The sequence below is a fragment of the Cariama cristata genome, unplaced genomic scaffold, assembly GCF_000690535.1.
Source record: "Cariama cristata isolate BGI_N322 unplaced genomic scaffold, ASM69053v1 scaffold42945, whole genome shotgun sequence".
Classification (NCBI taxonomy): domain Eukaryota; kingdom Metazoa; phylum Chordata; class Aves; order Cariamiformes; family Cariamidae; genus Cariama; species Cariama cristata.
In genome coordinates this window covers 8,088-30,184 of record NW_009618931.1, presented here as the reverse complement: position 1 = coordinate 30,184, position 22,097 = coordinate 8,088, and the positions used below count along the sequence as shown (strand labels likewise).

General features: G+C 38.2%; 1 protein-coding gene across 1 annotated transcript in view; it reads left to right on the top strand.

Annotated features, from left to right (window-relative positions):
• The first annotated feature begins 502 nt into the window (after positions 1-502).
• Positions 503-22,097, top strand: part of KREMEN1 (kringle containing transmembrane protein 1) — a 23,029-nt gene continuing 1,434 nt past the window's right edge. Inside the window, 8 exon segments of the mRNA XM_009701039.1 lie at positions 503-556; positions 1,181-1,217; positions 4,049-4,211; positions 8,167-8,258; positions 15,107-15,231; positions 15,715-15,868; positions 19,165-19,497; positions 20,106-20,264. Coding sequence (XP_009699341.1) covers positions 503-556; positions 1,181-1,217; positions 4,049-4,211; positions 8,167-8,258; positions 15,107-15,231; positions 15,715-15,868; positions 19,165-19,497; positions 20,106-20,264 — 1,117 coding nt within the window.

Below are 22,097 nucleotides of genomic sequence, written 5' to 3'. Positions count from 1 at the left end.
AATCATGGATGTGACGCAAACCATGTGTCACACATTTCAGACTATGTCTGAAACCCAGCTGACTAAGATCTTAGAAATATGAGGAGGTTGGAGATTTCAAGATTTGAATGGTCACAGCTTTCTCTGTGTCCTGTCTAAAACCCTAGTGATTTAATATAGGTTTATGGTTCACAGGATAGTTTAAACTGAGCCTTGGGTGCATGAACAGAAACCACGTGACAAATCTATCGAGCACAGTGGCATTCTGATGCCTTCTAGGATGCTGTCAGCTTTAGCCTCCACAAAATGCCTGTTCTTCCCTTGCTGTATTTGCCACCAGGAAAGGACTTGGATATAGTGCAAGTTATGTCATAGTATATCACAGTCTTACAAAACTTTAAGGAATAAGACTTGCTGAAATTCATAGAACTCATATTAATTTCCTTGAGTCACTGTTCTGATGTTAGTTAGATTCCAAGCAAAGGGCTTCATAGCCTAAAGTAACATAGAAGTATCAGCCAACATGAAGCAGTTGGATCCAGTGGGCGCCAGAACAGTAAAGGAGAGGTTGTTGTTGGTTGGTTTATTTTTTTCCCCCTCGTTTCTACATGATCATAATCTACCAAAGAGAAATCAGATAATTTGAGTAAACCCAGGAGTTTTACTACTAGTGTTCAGACCACTCTTTTCTGACTGTTTTATTTAGATGAGCTCTTCTGAATTAGTTTTGTGCAGACAAATCTGGGTGACCTTTTTTAAGCTCATCTTTTCACAGAATTACTACACCAGTGGTGCAAGATGAAAGGAAGGATGGAGTTTCTAACCTCCTCTTCTCCAGAATCTCTTAGGCCTTTTCTCTTTAAAGAGGATTTGAAATGGAGAGGATAGTGGTCTGTCTGTAGATGGAACATCCACTTTACACCTTCAACACATTGGGAATATTAATTTCGTAGTGAGATTGCTAAACTAGTGTCTTGGCTGTCATGGAGCAAAATATAGCAAAATCACTGTGTGTGATAAATAGAAGAATTCAGCTGTTTACTGCCAAGATGTTGAATATGCTGGGAGATCTGTATCCGTGTTACTAGAAATTTTATAGAAAACTGTACAAAATGTATCTCAGCAGATCTCAAAGCTGATCAAGGTAAAAGAACGTAGGAGTGAGGGCCTGATTTTTAAATGCCAATATTTACTTGAAAAGGTTGCACTCTAATGCTGTGGCAAAATTATTATTAATCGTTAACAAAATGAAAATTTCCTAGCAAATTCCCTGTAACACAGAAAGGTATCTATTTTATTTGATCACAGCTGCTAAATTCCATAACTTAAGTAAAGTTTTCATTTCAGGTTTTCTGGGATAATCAATGATTTTATGTGGTATCTCACTGCCTCCTCTTTCCACATCTAGATGCTAACAAAGCCAGGGGAGCTTCACTAAGACTCAGCTGGCACATTTTTTCCAAATCTCTGGGTAGTGCAAAAGAATACAGAAGGCACTGTTACAGCTACCTATTGGGAACAAAAGACTACAGAAGAGAGCTCTGACTCTTCCTTTTGTGCATTGTCCTTAAAGTACTAGTGCAATGAAGTTTGAAGAAAATCTATTAAAAGAAAAGAAAAGGTGATATGAAAATGAAAGGCAGTCACTACTGCAAGTTAAAGCATGGGCCAGTCTTAGCAGATCCTAAAACAGGCTGATGTTAACTTCAGTTTAGTCTGTGTGCCAGATTACATTCAGGTATTGTAGCATTCCTTGTATTTCTAAGTAGATGTTAGTACATATTACTTCTTATTTAGAAGTAAAAAGCAAAAAAAAGTAATAGCACTAAGCTGAAGTAGACATCTTTTCTGGATGTGCTTCTTTATACTGTACGTTATTTTGTTTATCCAGTTTGAGTATGTTTTCCTCTCTTTTCTGCCAAATTCATCAGCTTATAGTTTTCAGCTATGACATAAAAAAAACTTTTACATTAACTGCAAAGCAAGAGAGGTACTGAAGAAAGCTGCAAGACTGTAGTGACTCTAAATTGGAGATTTTTCATATGTTTATGCAAATACCTGTGGTGGCCTGAATACTGGAAACTCAGATTTGCATTTTCAAGTAAATGTATGTAGCTCACCTGCATGGCTAAGGCAGTCAGGTAAATTACAGTAAGGAGGAGTATTGACTTGAAGCTTTTTTTAATTAAATTAGATAGCTCTCTGTCCACAGATGATAGCAGTATACATTACTGGTTGTGCAGACACCTCTTCTGTGTGCCTTCAGCAACAAAATTCCATTTAATAGAAATCCTGACTTGCCTAGGCATGAAATTGTGCAGTGAAGGCACAAAAACATCAGCTTTCATCTGCTGTGTAATAAAACTGTGAAATAATCATTATAATTGCACCATTCTGATATTTGTGCGTCCAAACTACACTCATTTCAAACGCATGGTTTTAATAATACATTTTCTCTTCTCCCACAGTATTTCTAAATACAAAAAAAGGTGTACTGTTAGTATCAGGATTAAGCTGGGGGTGGTTTTTTTTTTTCCCTTTCCAAGTGCAGCCACACAAGTCTTTCTAGCCTTGTTTTGTAAGGTGCATCTTGTGAGGGACACCTGAGATCAGCTTACTGCACTTCAGAGCACTCTCCCTTTCCCTCAGGGCAGTAGAACATCTCTGCAGCTGTTCCGTGGTTTCTACAGAGAATACCATCAGATAAAACAGAAGATTTCACAGCCTGCAGTTAGTAGGAAGCATTTGTGACTTTTCCCCAGCAGTGCTACTCAGTACAAAGATATGTTTACATTTTAATTTTACATTTTTACATTTACAGTTTTAATTCTGTCCTAGACTGTTGTATTTTAATGCTATTTTTAAATAAATACATGGATGATAAATGTTACAAAGTATTAATTATAAACAGGGTGGACTTATTTATGGTACATGAATTATAATGACTTTCTGGAAGATGGTTACAGAATCACACAATGGTTGAAGTTGGACGGGACCTCTGGATGTCATCTTGTTCAAGCCCTCTGCTCAAGTATGGTCACCGAAAGCAGGTTGCCCAGGACCATGTCCAGATATCTTTTGAATATCTCCGAGGACGGAGATTCCACAGCCTCTTTGGGCAAACTCATCCTGTGCTCTGTCACCCTCACAGTACATAATATAATCAAAAATGTTTTGCCTTTTTAGTAAAGGTAAAATTGTTCATGCATATGAATATTTATTTGATCAGAAGATGTCATTAATAAGACATAGCAAAACCAGGCACCATGAGATTTGTAGTTCAGCTGAGAAGGGGGTAGTGTATTTGATGACTAGAGGAATCGTTCTCTGCTTTGATTTCTAACTTGCTGAGTATTAGGAAGCTAGGAGAAGAAGCATAAATGGGAGAAAATATGAGCGAGGCAGAATACTATTGACTTGTAAGTTTTAATTTGAAAGCATAAATAGCAAATCACAGAATCATGATTATACTCTACCAAAGGAGGTCCCTTTCTAAGGCAATCCAGGCCAGAGAAAAAAATTTTCCTAAATCAGGATGTAAATGTTTGCAATATTCATGTCTACCGAATCTTTCACTTTATAAAGTACAGATATTCACAACTTTAGTTAAATTGGCACGAGATTTATCAGCATACCACCCATATTGCATACTACCCATAGTATGCTGGGTAGTATGCTGCTAAGTGGCAGACTGATAACATCATCTCATTTCATTTTTGGAAAATTAACAAGTTACAGATTCATCCTAATGAGTAAAACATGGGTAAAACAGTAAAAAATGTAGTATGCTTATTTAGAAAATGCATGTTAATTGTATTAACCACTCTTCAGACCTAACTATCTTACGCATTGTTTAGTAAACTAATGAAATTGTAATCTTTTCAATAGATGTCTGACTGAGAGAAAACTTAAAACCCAGACAGCATCTTTAGTTGCCTAAACAATACAGGAAACATGTTAGTGAAAGGAAACATGATCTCTTGGGGATGAGGTGGAGGGCAAGGGAAGAATAACTGAACACTAAACCTACATACATTCTTTCTCTTTTTCCATTTCCATTTCTTCCCAGAATGTTACACAGCAAATGGGGCTGACTATCGTGGCACTCAGAACCAGACCTCCCAAAATGCAGGGAAACCTTGTCTTTTTTGGAATGAGACCTTTGAGCATCCTTATAATACTTTGAAATATCCCAACGGGGAGGGAGGGCTTGGAGAACATAACTACTGCAGGTAAGAAATATCTCATTGCTACTAACATTGCCGATATACCCAGTGTTACTTTAAACAGTTGACACAGAATTAGGAAACTTCCTGTCATACAGTGAAGAATGTCAGAACCATGGATATCTAACAGGTTTTGTTTTATCTTGTAATCAGTATCCTGGATCTACAAGCACCATTAGTAGAATAACTTTTTCAACCCAGTTCTCACCCAAAGTCTATATCATATATCCAATCTATAATTTGGCATGATGAGGAAAGACTATAAAAGATAGAGGTAATAAAAAAAATTGATCCAAGTCGGAAGTACAGAAGCAGTAGACTAGAATATCTGTAGGAGTCTCTGGAACATTATGGTTTTTATCCTCACCCACAAGCCTGGTTCTCTTACACACTATGTTTCTGAGTTTCGTGCTAATGGGAGTTACATAATCACTAAAAATTCTCATTGAGCACAAGCTGTTCAGTGACTTAGAGTTGTTATATGAATTCAGAAGCTCAACTGTCAGTGGTCACAATACCGGCTTAAACCATGGCAGATCCACTTTCATTTTCTTGCCTTCTAGAGCAGTCCTCCATAACTATAGATACAACTCAGAATGAAACTTAAATAAGAGCTTCAGAATTTAGGAACCAAATAAGAACCTAAGTTCAGAGATGTTTAGGCTCTGCAGGCTCTTTTCAGCCTCCAACGTTTAACTTGCTCATCTTGTGCATCAGGAAGTCACATGCACTTCTGCCTTTGCAGGACTGACCAGCTAAGTTTTTATGCCCATCTATACTTGCTATGGAAATAGGTAAGGAGTAACCTGATAGATACATTCCTTAGACAGTGATAATCGTCAGCTAATCTAGGATGCATATAAAGTTGAGTTGGTCTCATACTCACTGGGTAATGGGGACAGAGATGTTTAAACCAATAGATTAAGAATTGAGTTGCCTGGATCATAACAAGAAAAGATCTAATGTCTCCTTCATGAGAAGGTTCAAACCACACCTCAATTCTCCTGGAAGATGCTTTTCTTTAGCAGGTTATAGACTTTCTAGGGTAGAGCCTATACACTTGCCACATTCATGTTGAAATCATTTCACTGTAAGCAATATAAATCAGGATAAATTAATATGCAGGAGTTCAGCACAATTGCTGTGTCATGAACATAAGGTCCTGGTTCTTGATCCAAGAATTTTTCCGTATTTAATCAGAAATAGACATTCAAGAAAATATGATAGAGTCAGAGACAGCCAGTTAATGGAGAGTACGTAAGAAAGCACAGAAAAGAGGTCTTGTGACATGCAGCACACAGATGAGCACATTGATGAAAGGAGTCAGTGGCATTTCCAGAGTATTTGATGACTCACAAGGATATTTCTCATTGAAGAACATTGGTGAAGGACAGGGAAGAAAAAGATTTACTTGGGATGTTTTCCAGTGGCTGCAGGAGTGCTTCAGAATATCATTCAATGTGTTGCACCAGTGGACTCTGTTTTCAGCCATAGAAGGAGAAAGCATTATTAGCAAGTTCTGAATTGACTCTCTCTTGAATCAGCATCTTACAGGAGTAAAGAAAAATACACCACCTAGAAGAGAAACTCCATAGAAGCTGGGCATTCTCTTTAGAAAATGGCTTGGAAACCAAATAAACCCATCAAGCTGTCTAGTATCAGATCAGCATGTGAGCACTGGAAGGACTGTCTTGCCACCAAAAACATTTCACACCAACTTCACAGCCTCCCTCAGCCCAACAACACGAAATGCATAACAATTTTCGTGACATGTAGTCTCTCAGTATGTATACTAATACAGAGCTATAAAAAGGCTAGTGGCCACTGAATTATCTCTGACACAAATAGCAGAATCAAGAACGTAATTTTGATTGTTGCTGTGTGGCAATATCCTAGATAGACTGTATCTACAGGGTCCTACTTTTGGCAGTCATGTGTGGCTAATACTTAGGTTAGTACAAAGCAAAACATGTACAAACTATGCAAAAATGTGCATAACAAACAATGTTTATCCAGGTATTCAAGTAATCCTTACCAGAGTCTCACTTTACTTATCAAATGAGAATTTGATAAGTGTTACAAGGAGCAAGAAGCTTATAATCTGGTATGTAAACCTGAAAAATTATTTGATTACCAAATACATCTTTTTAACCTCAATCTTCTAAGTGTTAGATGATCCTCTTTGAGATGGAGTTTAACTGGAAGGTTAGCCATTTCCTTCCTTATAATATATCACTTGGACCAGGAATATTCTCACAGGTGTATGGAATGATGATCCTAACTAATGCATGCTTTTTAACTTCACATTCTGTTGAAAAAAGCTTGGAAAGTCACTGTTTTAAGAGCATCAGAGCATATCTTTAGCATGCGAATCTTGTCGAGACCTTGTGAGTGAAAATACCACTGTTTTTATCTCTTTCTCTGCCATTCATTTGCTTGGTGATAATGGACAAGTTGATCTTCTCTGAGGCAACACATATCTCACAAGGCTTTTTCAAGGCATAATACATTGCTTTGAGGCTCAATTTTAGGGACAACATTTGAATAATCTAATTTTACACTTAAAGCATTAATCAGAAGCATGTTGTCTCTCCATGGGTGGTCCTTATTTGGAATAATGCAAGTTTGCTGCAAGACACCCTGTTCAGCCATAACAAAATTAGGCGAAGAGAAGTTTTTGGAAATTTTAAAAGACACTCAATTGTTTTCTAACCTTATGCACTTTTGAGGTTCAAGGCAAAGACATTCATCACATTTCTCTGCAATTTCCTTGCATTTTAAGGCATTTATATGTGGAGTGCCATTACCATGATTCAGTTACAGACATGTGATTTCTGTGATGCAGGTGTAAACCCAAAATTTCCTGTAACTGTGAAAACAAGGAAAATTGCGTTATTTCAAGTACAAGCTTTCCTTGATTTTAGTCTTCTACTTTCTTTAGCCACTGGAACCTCTGCAATTACACTTAAATTCCTAGCATACTAGTCTTAGGCTTTCCTCGTCCACTACTTTTATTAGTCTGTTTGAAAGACTTAACTAGCAGCATTTTAGTCAGCTAAATTGAACTCAGCTCACCAGTTGTCTTCAGCACTCTGTTAGTTGATCAAAAAACATCCCCAGCAGTTCTAAAATTGGATCTCCCGTTCTTAATATGCCCAAATGACAACATGCAGCTGAACTGACACTTTAGTTTAGGGGGGTCTCATTAACAGAATTCATGCCAAAGTGCATGATAAAAAGATTGCAGTTGGCCCTAGTTACAAGAAAAGGTCGTATTTCAAGCTGACTGTCCAAAATAACAATTTATGGTCTTAAATTGATCTTTTCATTGTGAACAGTTTTTCAAAGTGTACATAGAAAAAACTAACTAGCCTAATGACTAATCAGATACGCATTTGTAAATGATGCTACAAAACAACAAAGAATAATCATGGACACATAAGGAATTATCTCATCCATCAATACATCAGATCACTGGAACAGATTTATTCAGCTTTACTGAAGGGGAAGAAAAGACCTCAGTCTTTCCCAGAAGACTTTATTGAATAAATGTTTTTGTCATCGTACATACAGAAAGTTGGAGTCTGGAGTGTTTTGTACCAAGGCAAAAATCAAGTTTAGGACTCTAACGAACCTGTATGCAGGATGTGGGGCTGAAAGTCTTCCACTCTCTCAGTACTGTCAAGAAATAGCTCTGCACCTTTCAGACTTAAAGAAAAAAAGTTATATTTTAGACATTACTAGCATTTTGTGCTTGCTGTGTACTGTAATAACCAAAGTTATCAGAACTTCCTGACCACTTGTGCATTTTTCTTGGTATATAAGTCTAATGGGTTAAATATTCAATAGGTATTAGAGCAAAAATAGTGATGACACGGAAGCTTAATAAGATTTATTTTTATGTGGTTTTTGAAAATACTTGGTGACTTTTCACTCACTCTCTCTATTTTTCTCTTTTCAGGAACCCTGATGGAGATGTCAGCCCATGGTGCTACATTGCAGAGCATGAGGATGGAATATATTGGAAATACTGTGAGATTCCATCCTGCCGAAGTAAGAGCACCATGCGATTTTTTTAGGCCTGCATCTCTGTTGAACAGAGATTGGTACTTATACAGCAGTGGGTAATGATTTTCAAACAGAAACTAAGACAAGGCCAACAAGCTTATTTTTGTTTGCACACTAAACAATATTTTAAACGGTCTCTAGAGTTAATGACAAGCTTACTGAATCGTTCTTCCATTGCTATCCTTTTCATCTCATCTCAGAATTGCTGGATTATATTATTTACAAATAATACCAGACAGAGAATCACTCAGAACTCATGAAGTGCTGCTAGTTTTTTGAATGCATAGAAATACGTAATCCATTTATTAAAATCTAGAGGACAAAAATAAATAGGAAATTATTCATTAATTTTTGACAAGGTACATATGTGTCCATCATTTGCAGTTAGCTTGTAAAATAGATGGCATTAGTTTAATGTGTATAATACATCATACACTGAATTGCTTGGAAGAAATAAAAGACAGTATGAGAGGACATAGGGAAAAGGTGGCTATTTATTTGGTATATGGGAGCTCTGGGCTAGAATTCTGTTCTTTGCAGGTGCATATACTTAGCATTGCTGTGAAACCACAAACTGGACTTTGTTTAATTGGTTTTTTAACAGGTAATTCACAAGCTATTCACCTGAAGATTCCTTTCAGTATTTAATATTTTTAATGTATTATATTATTTCCTTGTCCAAAATGTGGGTGTTTTGTCATGATTCGTGTCAGTACATTCCAAAATTTTAATTCCTGAATGCTCCAGGATAAACTCCAAAGAATCATATTCTTTATGCCTAAATATTAAAAAGAGATTCCAGTTTTGCATGTTAACAAGCAGCCATAACTACACATTTTATTGTCTAACCATTAATGCCTTTACTTGCTTTCCTAACTTCTGTGCAAGTACTCTCTATTTCTAAGGGAAAACTTATGTGTATACTGTTAAGCATCAGAACAGTTGTCCTTACGTAGGCATACTTTCGATTGGAAGAAGTATATTTCTTACTTTAAGTTAAGAAAACAAAACCAAAGAAAAATGGATCTAAAGTGATTTATTTACTTTGTCCACAGTTTTCTTTTTTTATGAATGTGAGCGAGTGATTCACATCTTCAAGCTAGGCAAACAAATATGTAAGTGTGACCTTAAGTTGGGTGCCTTTTACCTAGACTTAAATACAGATTAAGATGTCTAATTTAAATAACACAAAATTATTCAACACTCTGATACTTGCTGTTCAGAGGACATCTTACTCTTATTTTTCTAATATACCAGGTCCTATTTAGGAAACATGACCCTCCTAATTAAGAAATTTATCTTGGTCTAAAAAGAAAGAATTTGCATTTTCTTTAAGGACCACAGATGTTAACAAATTCACTGGATATGGCACCAGTAAAAAAGCTGAAAGACAAATTCTCTCCACTCCATTTGTTCTACACAAAGGATCCTTTTAAAACCAGCCTCACTCATTTTCTCTGTGGTGGGGAGCAGAGGATTTAAACTTGGACACTTACTTGCACAGATAATCCAGACTTACATTTACAAAATGTCCTTTTGACCAGTAGCAGCTGCTTCAAGCATTGCACTGAAACTGGATACTAGAAAAAGGAATTGCAGCAATTTAGAACAAACTGTACATTGCAAGCCCATCCAAGTCTTAATACAAACCTCATGGTTTATGAAGCTGTGTAAGTAAAAAAAAAATTTTATTCTTTACCAGATTTTCTGTTTTCAGTACGCATGATGCTAAATCATAAGACCATCAAAACCATCTCATGAAGTGCATAATACAAAACTGAGTTTTGTGATGGAACAAGAAAACAATTGTGTAAAGAAATCCTATTTGAAAATTTTAGAAAAGTAAATAAGTTGTCTTATATAAGCTTATTTTCCATAATTATATTTACTACTAGAAAAGGCAAGTATCTGGAGCATAATTTACCTATAAACTATACCCACATAATATCACTACAATGCCAACAACATGAAGGATCTTGATTGCCTAGAGACGTTTGCATGCAATGATTCACTGTAACAATAATTAAGAATCTACAGTTAAGAATTTTTCATTATGATGATGATTTCACATTATTATATCATGTGTCTTGTTCATTAATGTTTATACGTAACGCTTTCATTCAGAAATATGTTCTGGCATTCTGCATGTGTAAACGCACTATACAGAATTTAGCAATGTTAGATGAAGATGGATGGGCATAATCACAGAAGACAGTGGCAGTTACCCCAGTAGGAGCTTAGTATTTCTTTTTCTTCCTCTCCTCTTCTTAATGGCTTGTCTGCTAAGCAGTCTGGAATGGACATAAAATAAAAGGCAAGAAGGCAGCACTGAGTCCTGGGAGAACACGTGCCATCTCACATGGAGAATTCAGAATTGAATGCTTTAGATGGTTTGTTTGCAATGTTGCAGCTATTCCTGATTTTTTTGGTCTCTTTGTTAATGAGGCTAGGTTGAAATTCAAAGGAAATAACAACTTATGCTCCCCAAAAGTAAAAGAAAGAAAGGATTACTGTCCTGCTTAATTGCATCTCCATGTTTATGATCCACATGAGTCTCTTGCCATAAACAGATTTCATTACTGGAATCATACTTCCTGTGTGCATGTATGTCATGTAATAAATTTGACTGAAATATTGATGAAGTGTTAAATGGCAGAGCCAGGTAGGTTATAGAGACCTGTGTTGATCATTCTGTAAGACTGACCTGTATACATTTTAACACAAGAACAGAGAGAGTAGCTCGCACAATTTGAGACAGTATACTGGTACATACTACCATTGCAAAAAGCTAGGAGGGTCTTGAAAGACAGCTAGATGAGCATAGTTGGAACATATTTTTGAGCTGAAAAGGATGAATTCAATTTTTTAATACATGTGCCTTACATTACATATGCAGAAACTCTGGTGTTTGCCAGGACCTCATTATGTCAGATGCTGCTTAAAAGAAAAATTGCTTGCTTGCAGGAAAGAGGTGACCTTTTAAGCACAAGAGAACAAATAGATACAAACGAGTGAAGATGATGTAACAGGAAGACATCACAGATCAGCTTGAACAGCAATCACAGAATATTGACTACCTCATTTTTGCCAAGCTGCTTTAGTAGGCTAAACATCAAGAGCAAATTAAGGCAAAAGATTATGCTGGAGATTTTTAAAGGTCAGAGTAAATAAATAGTCGCTACCTATCTAGAAATACTTTTGATTCTTCATGGCTTTATATATATGTGCATACATGTATCTATAGTTTTATACATATACATAGGGTTGTAGGATGCCCTAGGTTGGAAGGGATCTGAGGCCCATCATCTAGTCCAGCCTCCTGCTCAAAGCAGAGCCAGCTCTGAGCAGTTTGTCAGATTAGACCACGTTTATCCCATCAGGCCATGACAACCTCCAGGGACGCAGAGAGCACTCCCTCTCTGGGCCCTTGTTCCCGTGCTTGAGTGACAGCATGGTGAAAAGATTTTCCTTAATCCAGTCTGAATATCTCATGTTTCAACTTAAGCTCCTTACCTCTTGTCCAAAGTGCATCACTGTGAAGACCCTGGCTCCATCATTGTGCCAACCTCCATGTAGGTATTGCAGAGCTGCTAGGGGGTACCCCCGAAGCCTTCTCTTCTGCTGAGGCTGAACAAGCCCCAGTCCCTCACTCTCTTCTCACAGGGTGAGTGCTCCAGCCTTCTGAGCATCTTGGCTCTCTGCTCAACTTGCTTCAGATGATTAATGTCTTTCTTGCACTGACGGGCCCAAAATTGGACATAGAAGTCGTGATGTGGTCCTAACAAGTGCTGAGTAGAAGAACAATCACTTCCCGCCATCGCTAGCTGTGGTTATCTTAATACAGGCTTGTTGGTCACTTTGCTGCCCAACACACTCCCGGCTCATGTTCAGTTCCCTGTCTATCAGGACGTCCAGAGCCTTTTCTGCAGAGCTGCTCTACATACATAAATATACACTGTCTTGTTTTAGATTTATGTTGAGTGGCTCCCTATGCATACATCCTGATTCAGTTTAATATAGTATGAATGAGGAGCGTGTTATTTTAATACACTAAAAATATTGGTGAAAAAGCAGTAATTTGTGATCGCTGTGGATCTGATATAAAAGCAGTGTTTGCCAATTAGATTCTCTCCAACTCAGATTACAAATGATCTCCCCTCTACTATTATGCTTATACTATGTACTCTGATTACCCTTCAGCAGCAACTCAGTAGTGACTCAAGTTTAGGACCAGCCCATCAGTAGCCACAGGAAGAACTGGCATATCAAAATCATATATGCATGTATAGGAGTCATTTGTGTGTGTGTGTGTGTTGTCCCTGTTCAGAAGAGCGTTTAATCATATATTTGCTGTGGGACTACTAAAGTGCTTTTAGCTGAGCATATATTCTTGGGTTTATGTAGTTTGTTGATTTGATATCAAAGTAATCTGAAGAGCTGGGCACCAGTATGGAAATTGCTGTTCACTGCTGGGCTAGATTGATGTGTCTCCTGTTTATTCCCAATCACATGACACTAGTTTTGCTTGCTAGATACAAGAAAGTTAAAATACTGCTGGAACACCAAAGAGACTAATTAGCTTTAGGATGTACCCAAATCGTACACTTGATTTAGTTACAAAATGTAAGAAGTTTTCAAATTACTGTCTGGTTTCTTAGCATGGAACATACTGGAGTACTGATCCTCTGGAGACAAGGTTGAAGGGTCTCATCAATAAAGCTACTTTAAAATAAAATATATATATATATAATACGTGATTTTAGGAAATCCTAGGTCACCTAGGAAAATGAGGTAGGTTGGTTAATTAAGAAGCTTTTTCAGGGCAGTGAAATCACGCATAGTACAAAAACCAGCTCTCTGAGAGTTACCTGCCCGGCTGTACTGAGCTGGGGTGGGGCTGCAAATGGGGATTTCCAAAGGTATGTTAAATCAGGCTGTAACTTGAAGTGTCAGGACTTGCATGCATGTTGCTGCAGAGCATATCAAAGCCATAACTTCATGCAAGGGTTTATAATTGAAACTGTATCATTCCTAGAAAACAAGCTTATTTTATGAACAATATTTGAAGCAACATTATGTAGTTGTTAAAAAACATACACACTTGAATTTTCTTCCCAACTTCATTAATTCTTCTTTATAATACTATCATCAGCCTCCTTAAGAGTGTAATCGTATACATGCCAGTATATTTGCTGGCCACTAATAGATACGCTAGCCCTCTTCCTCAAAATAAAGAAGCTGCCATAGGCAATATAGCCTAAGTCTGGGAGCAAGTTCTCAGACAGACCTGTTAACTGTTCCAGATGTCAGGATGATTCAAATTTTAATGGTAAGCTGACACCAGTTTTACAAGCTCAGTATATAATATTCCAAAAGAATAGCGTTGAGACCATCTTTGTTAGAATTAGACAAATAGAAAATCTGAATACATTATTTCAATGGCTGCTGCACATGGAGTTGTGCAAGAAATCCCAGAAATGGGCCTTCCAGAATCCAAGGAAGAGATACTTTCAGGACTACTGTACAAGACTGCTCAGTACGAAAAGCATTGCATCCCTATTGTATTTATGTGAAAGTACAATAATATAGAAGCAGTTTACTAACACACAGGTTATCTGATAGAGAAAAGGGCCACCATGCAAGAGATGGCTAGTTCAAAAGGAGCCCCATGGATTAGCCCCAGCTAATCCACATGCTGTCAGGCATCAGAGGCTGCAAAACGCCAAACCCAGCATTTCGGGCCCCCCCAAAAAAAACTATTGGTAAGTCAAAAACCTGAAACAGTGCTGTGTCACAAGATGTTAGCAAGAGAGAGTTCAGAGTTTACTGGTTACAAATGAGTGAATAAGTAAAACTCTCATACAGTTCTCTGACTGCATCACATGTACAGAGCTGTGGAGGTCAGGTGGACAAAAAAAATAGTCTCTGTCAATCTGGCACATGGATAAAAATTATCTGACTACAGCACTGATAATAGATTTAATTCCAAGTATGTGAGCAGATTTGACAAGTAGGTAAGGGATAATTTTATGCTATTAGCACAGCACTATATTGTACCTCACATCCTTTCTCTAGTAGTCATGGCTAAATTCCAGTGCTTTGATGAAAAGTGCAAAACCAGAACAAAAATGGAGGACAAATTATACACTGAAGGAGGAAAAATCTTTCTGACCAGGGAGCCTTGAAACATTATATTAATCCAGTATAAATAGGTGTTTCTTTTAAAAAGTAATATTGCTCATTTTGAATCTCTTTGTACATAGTATAAAATATGATACTTTGAATTCATATCAAATTTTGAGTTTTAAATATTAGGAAATTCCCCTATATAAGTATACAGTCCCTCCCATAAAACTTGGCAAACTCCATGCTAAAACAGTTTACATTCCCTTCCTCAACTATCCTGTTTAGAAAACTTCCAGAACATCATTGTTTTGAAGATCAGACAGAAATCACATTGTTTAATTTACGTTGTTAGAATATGCATGAACCTCTGAACCCAGATAATGCCTTTTTTTTTTTTTAATTGTCCCCATCAGGAGAAATGAACAGGTATTTATCTTGTCTCTATTATGGCAGCTTACAGGAACCAACTCCAGAGTATTGCAGGTATATTGCTAAGGAGATACGATGCAATTTCACCACCTGTCATTTAGCCTTGAGCATGGAAAATATGACAAGGAACTAGCATAGAGTAACATTTTCCATACTGTGAAATCAACACAGGAATATACAGAGAGCTGCTTAGGAACCAGGTAGTGCATAAAGTGGTCTGTGTCTTGGGTGTTTCCAGGCACACCTTTAAAATGACTGTTGTCTCTTATTTTTGCCAGTGCCAGGGAATCTGGGGTGTTACAAGGACCATGGAGAGCCACCACCTTTGACTGGCACCAGTGAGACCTCCAACAAACTTACTATCCAAACATGCATCAGTTCCTGCCGAAGTAAACAATTTAAGGTGATTTCTTTGACACACATTTGCAAAATGTTTTCAAAGACAAAAGATGGCAATAAGCCTTGAGCTCTCTGTCATATTTCTACTCCCTCACCATTTGTTTTTTTTACCTTTAGGAGGTCTAAGGTCTTACTCCCACTCTGGGGGACCTAGCCCTCCCTCTGCATCCAGAGCAATCTGGGCAAATGACCGGTTAATAATGCCAGCATGCCAGGAGAAAGTATGCTTGCTTACTGCAGTTATGAGTGATAGGGTGCCCTAATTGCCCTCTGTTGCCATCTTTCTTGCTAGTCTTAAGTAGCATCCTGACAGCTCAAACAAAAACAGTTTGTGGTGAGATGTCTGACCTATGACTAATCATACTTCTTCAAAGACACTTCTTCTTGTACTTCTTCTTCTGCTGCCAGCTTTCTTGCTCATACAGCCTCCTGCTGTCACTCCTTTAACTATTATCCCTCCGTTCCTTATGCATCTTTGTTGTCAAAGTTTGCAGGCATGGAATCAGGTTATGCTTGTTTCTGTGGAAATAATCCTGACTACTGGAGATATGGGGAGGCAGCCAGTACGGAATGCAACAGTGTTTGCTTTGGAGACCATACTCAGCCTTGCGGTGGGGATGGCAGAGTCATTCTTTTTGACAGTAAGTATTGAAACAGGCTCAGTTTTTTCCCAAAGGAGAGGCCTCAAATATTCAGCAATTAGGGAATAGGGTTTAAATGCAATAACTGTTGCACACAAAACAGCAAAACACCTAAATTCAGTACAAAACAAAGCTACTTTCCATTTCTGCATAAAATTCACATCCATTAATAATGTGAAATAGCTCTTCCAAGAAATGATGCCTGCTCAGGCAACTGACTCCTGCTCCAGAGATTGTCTCTTACTTTCCCCAGAAATGGTACTAACTCAGCTATCACAGACAGCATGTCATGGAAGGACTCCTTCAGAACTTATCTTACCAGAGAGTAGACACATGATTAAGTGAAGCACCTCAAATAAAATTTCAATGTACACCAACATGGGGTTTTTTATTAAACCAGATGAGACTTGCTATAACCCAGTTAACACAACACAAAGCAGTGCAGTAGAATTGAGACAGAGGAGGAGTGTACCACAACAGTACAAACAAGTTAGGTTGCTATTATGACCATTGCTGATTTCATCATTTCTTATACATAGAAATCCTCCTCTCTGCTCTTCTCAGTATACATACCAGTGCCAGCTGTGTAACTTCACAGGTTGACAGTATGAGTACCCAATTGTCTGGCTGTAGTACAGGCTCCCAGTATAGCCAGGAGTACTGGAAAAGTTCACAGTATGCACCGATATATTGTTGCTTCTCAGATGTCAGCTACCTGTGATGTTGAAGCTACCTTTTACGTGGAGTTACAAACTCTGGAACTAAAAGCAGCATCATTTTCCACCTTCTGAACACACAACCAAACTACGCATCTCCTTACTCAAACTCTGGCTCCCAGCAAGTGAGACAGAAAGACATTTCACTTGAGACAGGAATTAGTCACTCCTCTCGCTTCCAAATTCTCCCAAAAAGAAGCACTGGAGTTGCATGTTGCTTTCAATGTTGAGATAGCATGTAGCTTCACGTTGCAGCATCCTGTTTCCTTCTGCTCTTGGTCTCCCAAATCCTCGATGGGTAAAGGTTTCCTTTGTAGCTTCCTTTTCTGGAATGACCGAGGGCTCAGCAAGATGTTACCCTGAGGACCTGCACTGTCTTTTCTGGTAAACAGCAAGGGAGAGAGCTATGGCCAGGTAAGAGAGGGCATCCTGTAACTGCCCCATTTTCTTTTGCTGATAAGCAACACCTGCTCACCTCATTCCTCTTTTCCAGATTGTGTCATATCCTCAGAACCCTCACCCCGATCCCTACAGACACACACAAACCCCCAGCCACCCCATTATCCTTATGTGTTTATGTGCTACTATGGTGGCCTAAAGCTGTAACATTCAGACCCACAACACAGAACTCTGCCAGCTCTAGAAGGAAATGAGGGAAAGCATTCCCATTCCATATGGAGTGCTGTACTTTGTTAGGCATCTGTGGAGCACTACTCATTGGCATTCTTAGTTAATATTGCTGGTTTGAAGAACATCTTTTGATTCAGTAATTACAAACAGCAGAGCCAAATGTAACAGTACCTGTGAGCCATTTGCAAAGAGGAAATTTGATAGCTCAGTGACAAATTTAAATTCTATCAATTCAATCTATTCTATCTATTCAAATAATTCTATCTATTCGATTAATTTACCAGCTCTGTTAGCATGGAGTAAGTGCTAAACACAAAGTCTTCTGTGGGCCTTAGTACCTCTGTGGGGTCTTTCACATTCTTTCTATTCTTCTTCTTTCATATTCTTTCAGTTCCTCTATAAGGTCTTTCACAGTGTGGCACTGAAGTGTGGGGTTTGCTCAGGCTATGATCAGGCCTTGCTCCAGAAAAAGAAATGTTTTCACGTGATTTTCCTGGCAGACATATGCTACTTCTTGTTCTTGGTTCCCCCCAACTCCCTTTTAATTTGTATTTATTAAGGCTCTTTTCTCAGAGGCCTGTGAAAACTGAGGCACTTCAAAACACTTCCTCACAGGCCTCTATTACGGGGCTTTAATTAACCTTTCAGAGAAAATAATTCTACTTTCATTCTTCAGTCTTTCAGCCTATGGCATGCGGGTGTCATAACTCTGATCCAAACAGTTTTGTCATTAAATACGTTATTATGTAATATATAAAAAATACTGTGTATTTCAGGGATATATATGCATATATACCTATATACAATACATTTTAAAAATTACATATGAGTATATATAAATATGCATCAAGTCTGTTGCCTGGCATTTGAGTTTCTCTCTGGATTCATCGGTAAATAAGTTTGCACTGGGAATCTGGATAGTTGTCAAGGAATATAAAGATTTACTGAGCGTGTACTTGTTTGAATATAAAACGTAGCAACAAATCTAAAAGATTTTCTTTAGACTTCCTAACAGGATCTTTTTCAAGTTACTTAGTGAAGGTAAGGTCAGACATTAATTGGACAAGATCAAAAGACAGGATGCTTAAAAAGCATGTATAAATGGCCACAAAGATAATTAAGGGACTACAGCATCATTCATACAAAGTCAGGCTGAGAGATCTTGGGATTGTTTAGCCTTGAGAAAAGAAGGCTGAGGGAGGATCTTTTCAATTTGTATAAATAATGGATGGGAGGGTATAAAGATGAAGCCAGACTCTCCTCTGTGTTATCTAGTGAATAGAGAAGCAACAGGCACAAATTGAAATACAGGAAAATCCATTTAAACATTACAAAAACCTTTTTTTATGGTGAGGGTAACACTGGAACAAGTGCCCAGAGAGGTTGAGGAGTCTCCAGTCTTAGAGATAACTAGACAATGTCTCCTGCTTTGAGCAGAGGGATCGGACCAGACAATCTCCAGGGGTCCCTTCCAACCTCAGCTGTTCTGTGAAGATTTATTTTTTTCAATTTAATAAGACTGTGAAGGAATTGCAATAATTCTACAGTGAGAGTTACAGTCACTAATCCACTGACCTGCCTGCCTGATAGGAGTGGAGTAAAATTGTCTGAATCAGTGATTTGACTTTCATCCTGTTCCTGCAGAGATGCAGGTAAGGGTACATGGTTACATGCAAGGACAAATGGTAGTTGCAGTATTCAAGACTATTACATAGGTCTCAGATCAATGAGACAGAATGAGTGTATCATCCCAAGCAAATGCAACATAATAGCTGTGCTCCCAGTGCTGTGGAAGGTAAAGAATACCAATCTCAGAGTGCATCCTGCAGGGGTAGCAAGTCTGTACCTTCAAGTCACATTTGAGTATTAGAATCTGTGGGGTGCTAAAGCTGTGCATAATGAATGTATAACCTTTTTTTTTAATTATTTTTCTCCCTCTCCTTTTCACAGCCCTTATTGGTGCCTGTGGAGGGAATTACACTTCTGCTACAGCTGTGATCTATTCCCCAGATTTTCCCGATACATACGGCACAGGCAAAGTCTGTTACTGGACCATACAAGTTCCAGGAGCATCTCGAATCCACTTCAGCTTTGCCCTTTTTGAAATCAAAGATGCTACAGATATGGTGGAATTGCTGGATGGCTATACCTATCATGTTCTAGCTCGTTTTAATGGCAAGAACCGGCCTCCCCACACCTTTAACATCTCTTTGGATTTTGTCATTTTGTACTTTTTCTCAGATGAAATCAATCAAGCCCAGGGATTTGCTATCAGATATAGAGGTAAGAGGTAACTTTGCTGTTTCTGCCTTTCAATGAGCCGTTAAAGCATTTAATTCACGCAGGAGATTTCTGAAGTGGCAAAAAAAGAGCAAATATTTTAACTCTCATGTCTACAGGTGTTTCATCTATCTTGTTGCCACTGCTCAGTGGATAAAAGCTTTTCTAAAATTTCCCTCAATTTGGAACACTGTAGTCAGCTATGTCATAAATAGGAAAATTTAAATTTTCAAAAATTCAATCCTATACACAACTACCTGTCAAAACAGATTAGAAACTGATAAAGCTGAAACGAAACAAAAAAGACAGTAGTCCATCTGCATCTTGGTTGATCTTGGCTCTTTCCAACAGTCTATTCCACTCAGATCGAAAGTCATCAGGAGAAACCATTTTAGTCCTTGAGTTGTACCTACTGTTATGATGAACAATTAGCTTCCAGAAAAATTCCGAGAACCCCAACTTGGTGAAGTACAGGGTTTTTCTGGCATGAGACATGATTTGATTATTGGAGTTCTCTAAATAAACCAGAGAGCAGCACATGTTTGTTTACAAGCACAAAATAAGGTCCAGTTACACCTGTTGTTACTGTAATCATACTCTTGTGTTTTCAGCCGTGAAGGACAATGTGCATCAAAACAAGATTCCAATGAATCAGACCTTTTCAGAGAAGACAAATGAACAAGCAAATCTCAGCATCAATGCAGCACGGTCATCAAAGATACTTTACGTCATCACAACCAGCCCAAGTCATCCTAGTAGCTCCATGCCTGGTAGTATTACAAGAAATGTGGAAACAGGAAAAACATTTTGCCAAGGCACAATCTAGAGTCACTATTTCCTTTGCCTCCTCCACATCATCTGATCTGCTGTGCCTCTTATTAATAGATGAATTTTCATTTAGTGTAATTACCACTAACTGTGCTGCTCTCATTACTTTTTAAAACTCACTTCTCAGCATAAATCAGTTAGAAATAGTGTGAAGATGGTGAGTCCTTGAGAATGAAAGCACTTCAGAATAAGATGTGAGTCAGAGCAGCCTCCTTACTAGAATCAGCTTCAGTGATCAGTGCATACCATCGAGGTGGCAAAAGGTGCTGAAAAAAAGAGCAAGCTTTTGTAGAGTCTGGAAGAGCTTTAATGCTGGATGCATCCCAGTTATCCCGGATTCACAAAAGCTACAGCAATAATACAAAGAGGGCTAGACAAGGATGAAGCAAGTTAATGGGTGCAGGGGAAATGCCACTGAGAACTGTCATGTGTCTAGAACTGACGTTCAAGACATCATTCAGGAAATTGTTGAGTTGTAAATAATTGAAGACTCTTGGTGAATATCACTATTGGTCTCTCCTATCTTTAAACTACCTTGAGCATCTGCTTTTATTGTTGAAGCTGAGCCTCGATCACACTATGGACACTCTAATAGTACTGTAGTCCTGAAGCTGTCTGCATGCCAAACCTGAAGTCTAAAGACATGACTGCACTTGAGCTGCATATACCCAGGCTGCAGAACATGCCTAGAATTCTGGGCAGATATTCTGTCACTAGGCCCAGGCTAGTGCCTGAGTTACCACAGCTACATTTAAGCTGCCTAGTGTCCAACTAGCTTGGGCATACTGACCTAAGATGAAACTGTACTGCTGGATTTTACGCAGTTATGAAAACCCTGTTAAAATCATCATGAACAGTCAACGCTTTAAGGAAAGGGCATTGGGTGGGAGGGAACTTATCCTTCCTTTTTTTGCTCGTTTGATCTTCAGGACTTGTGAAGATGATGGCCTTGATTCAGTTGTTCTAATAACTCAAGGTCTGTTCAGCGTGCTAAAAACGTGAGAGTTACATTCTAGTGCCGCCCCTTTTCCCATCTCAACATGTTGTAGCCTCCCACTGCAAGATTATGGAAGTCCAAATGAAAAGGTGATCTAATAATGTAGGAATCAGCTTCCTTCCAGCCGTAATTTCTTAAATAGTTCAAACGTTACAATGTGTCAAGCTGGTCTTTAAGTCCTGCTTGACTTGCTGGTACAACCAGAACTAAATGGTACAATGATGAAGAGCCTTCAGTGTAAGGTAAAAAATAGCAGACCACAAATACTGATCACCTGTCTTAGTGGACTCTAGAAAGGAAAAAAAAAAAACACCCTATACTTAGTGATTACTTACATAATGACTGATATAAAGCTAGGCCATTCCCTTGCAAACACAGAGTTACTACCAGTAGCATATATTCTTGTATGTTGTTTAGTCTGCTTTTAAATTTTCTTCTGAGTGAGTTTTGATTCCTTTCCTAGATGCTAGTTAGATAATTTTACTGGTATGTGCTTTGGATTTTCCCAACTTTCAATTTTATAGGGAGCAGTCCTGCATGGGAAAACCCAGTTCTGACTGACAGTTTATATACTTTCTGCTGGATTTTGCAGAAAATACTTAAAGGTTTATGGCATCTTCAGATTACAGTTTTAAATGAAGCATCAGAAGGCTATGTGTTTCTTTTGTGCAATATTCTTACTTTAAAAACTGTAAGTACATGAATGTACTGAGAGCTCCTCTCTCCTCTCCTCTCCTCTCCTCCCTCCTCCCCTCCTCCCCCCCATCCTCCTCTGTCA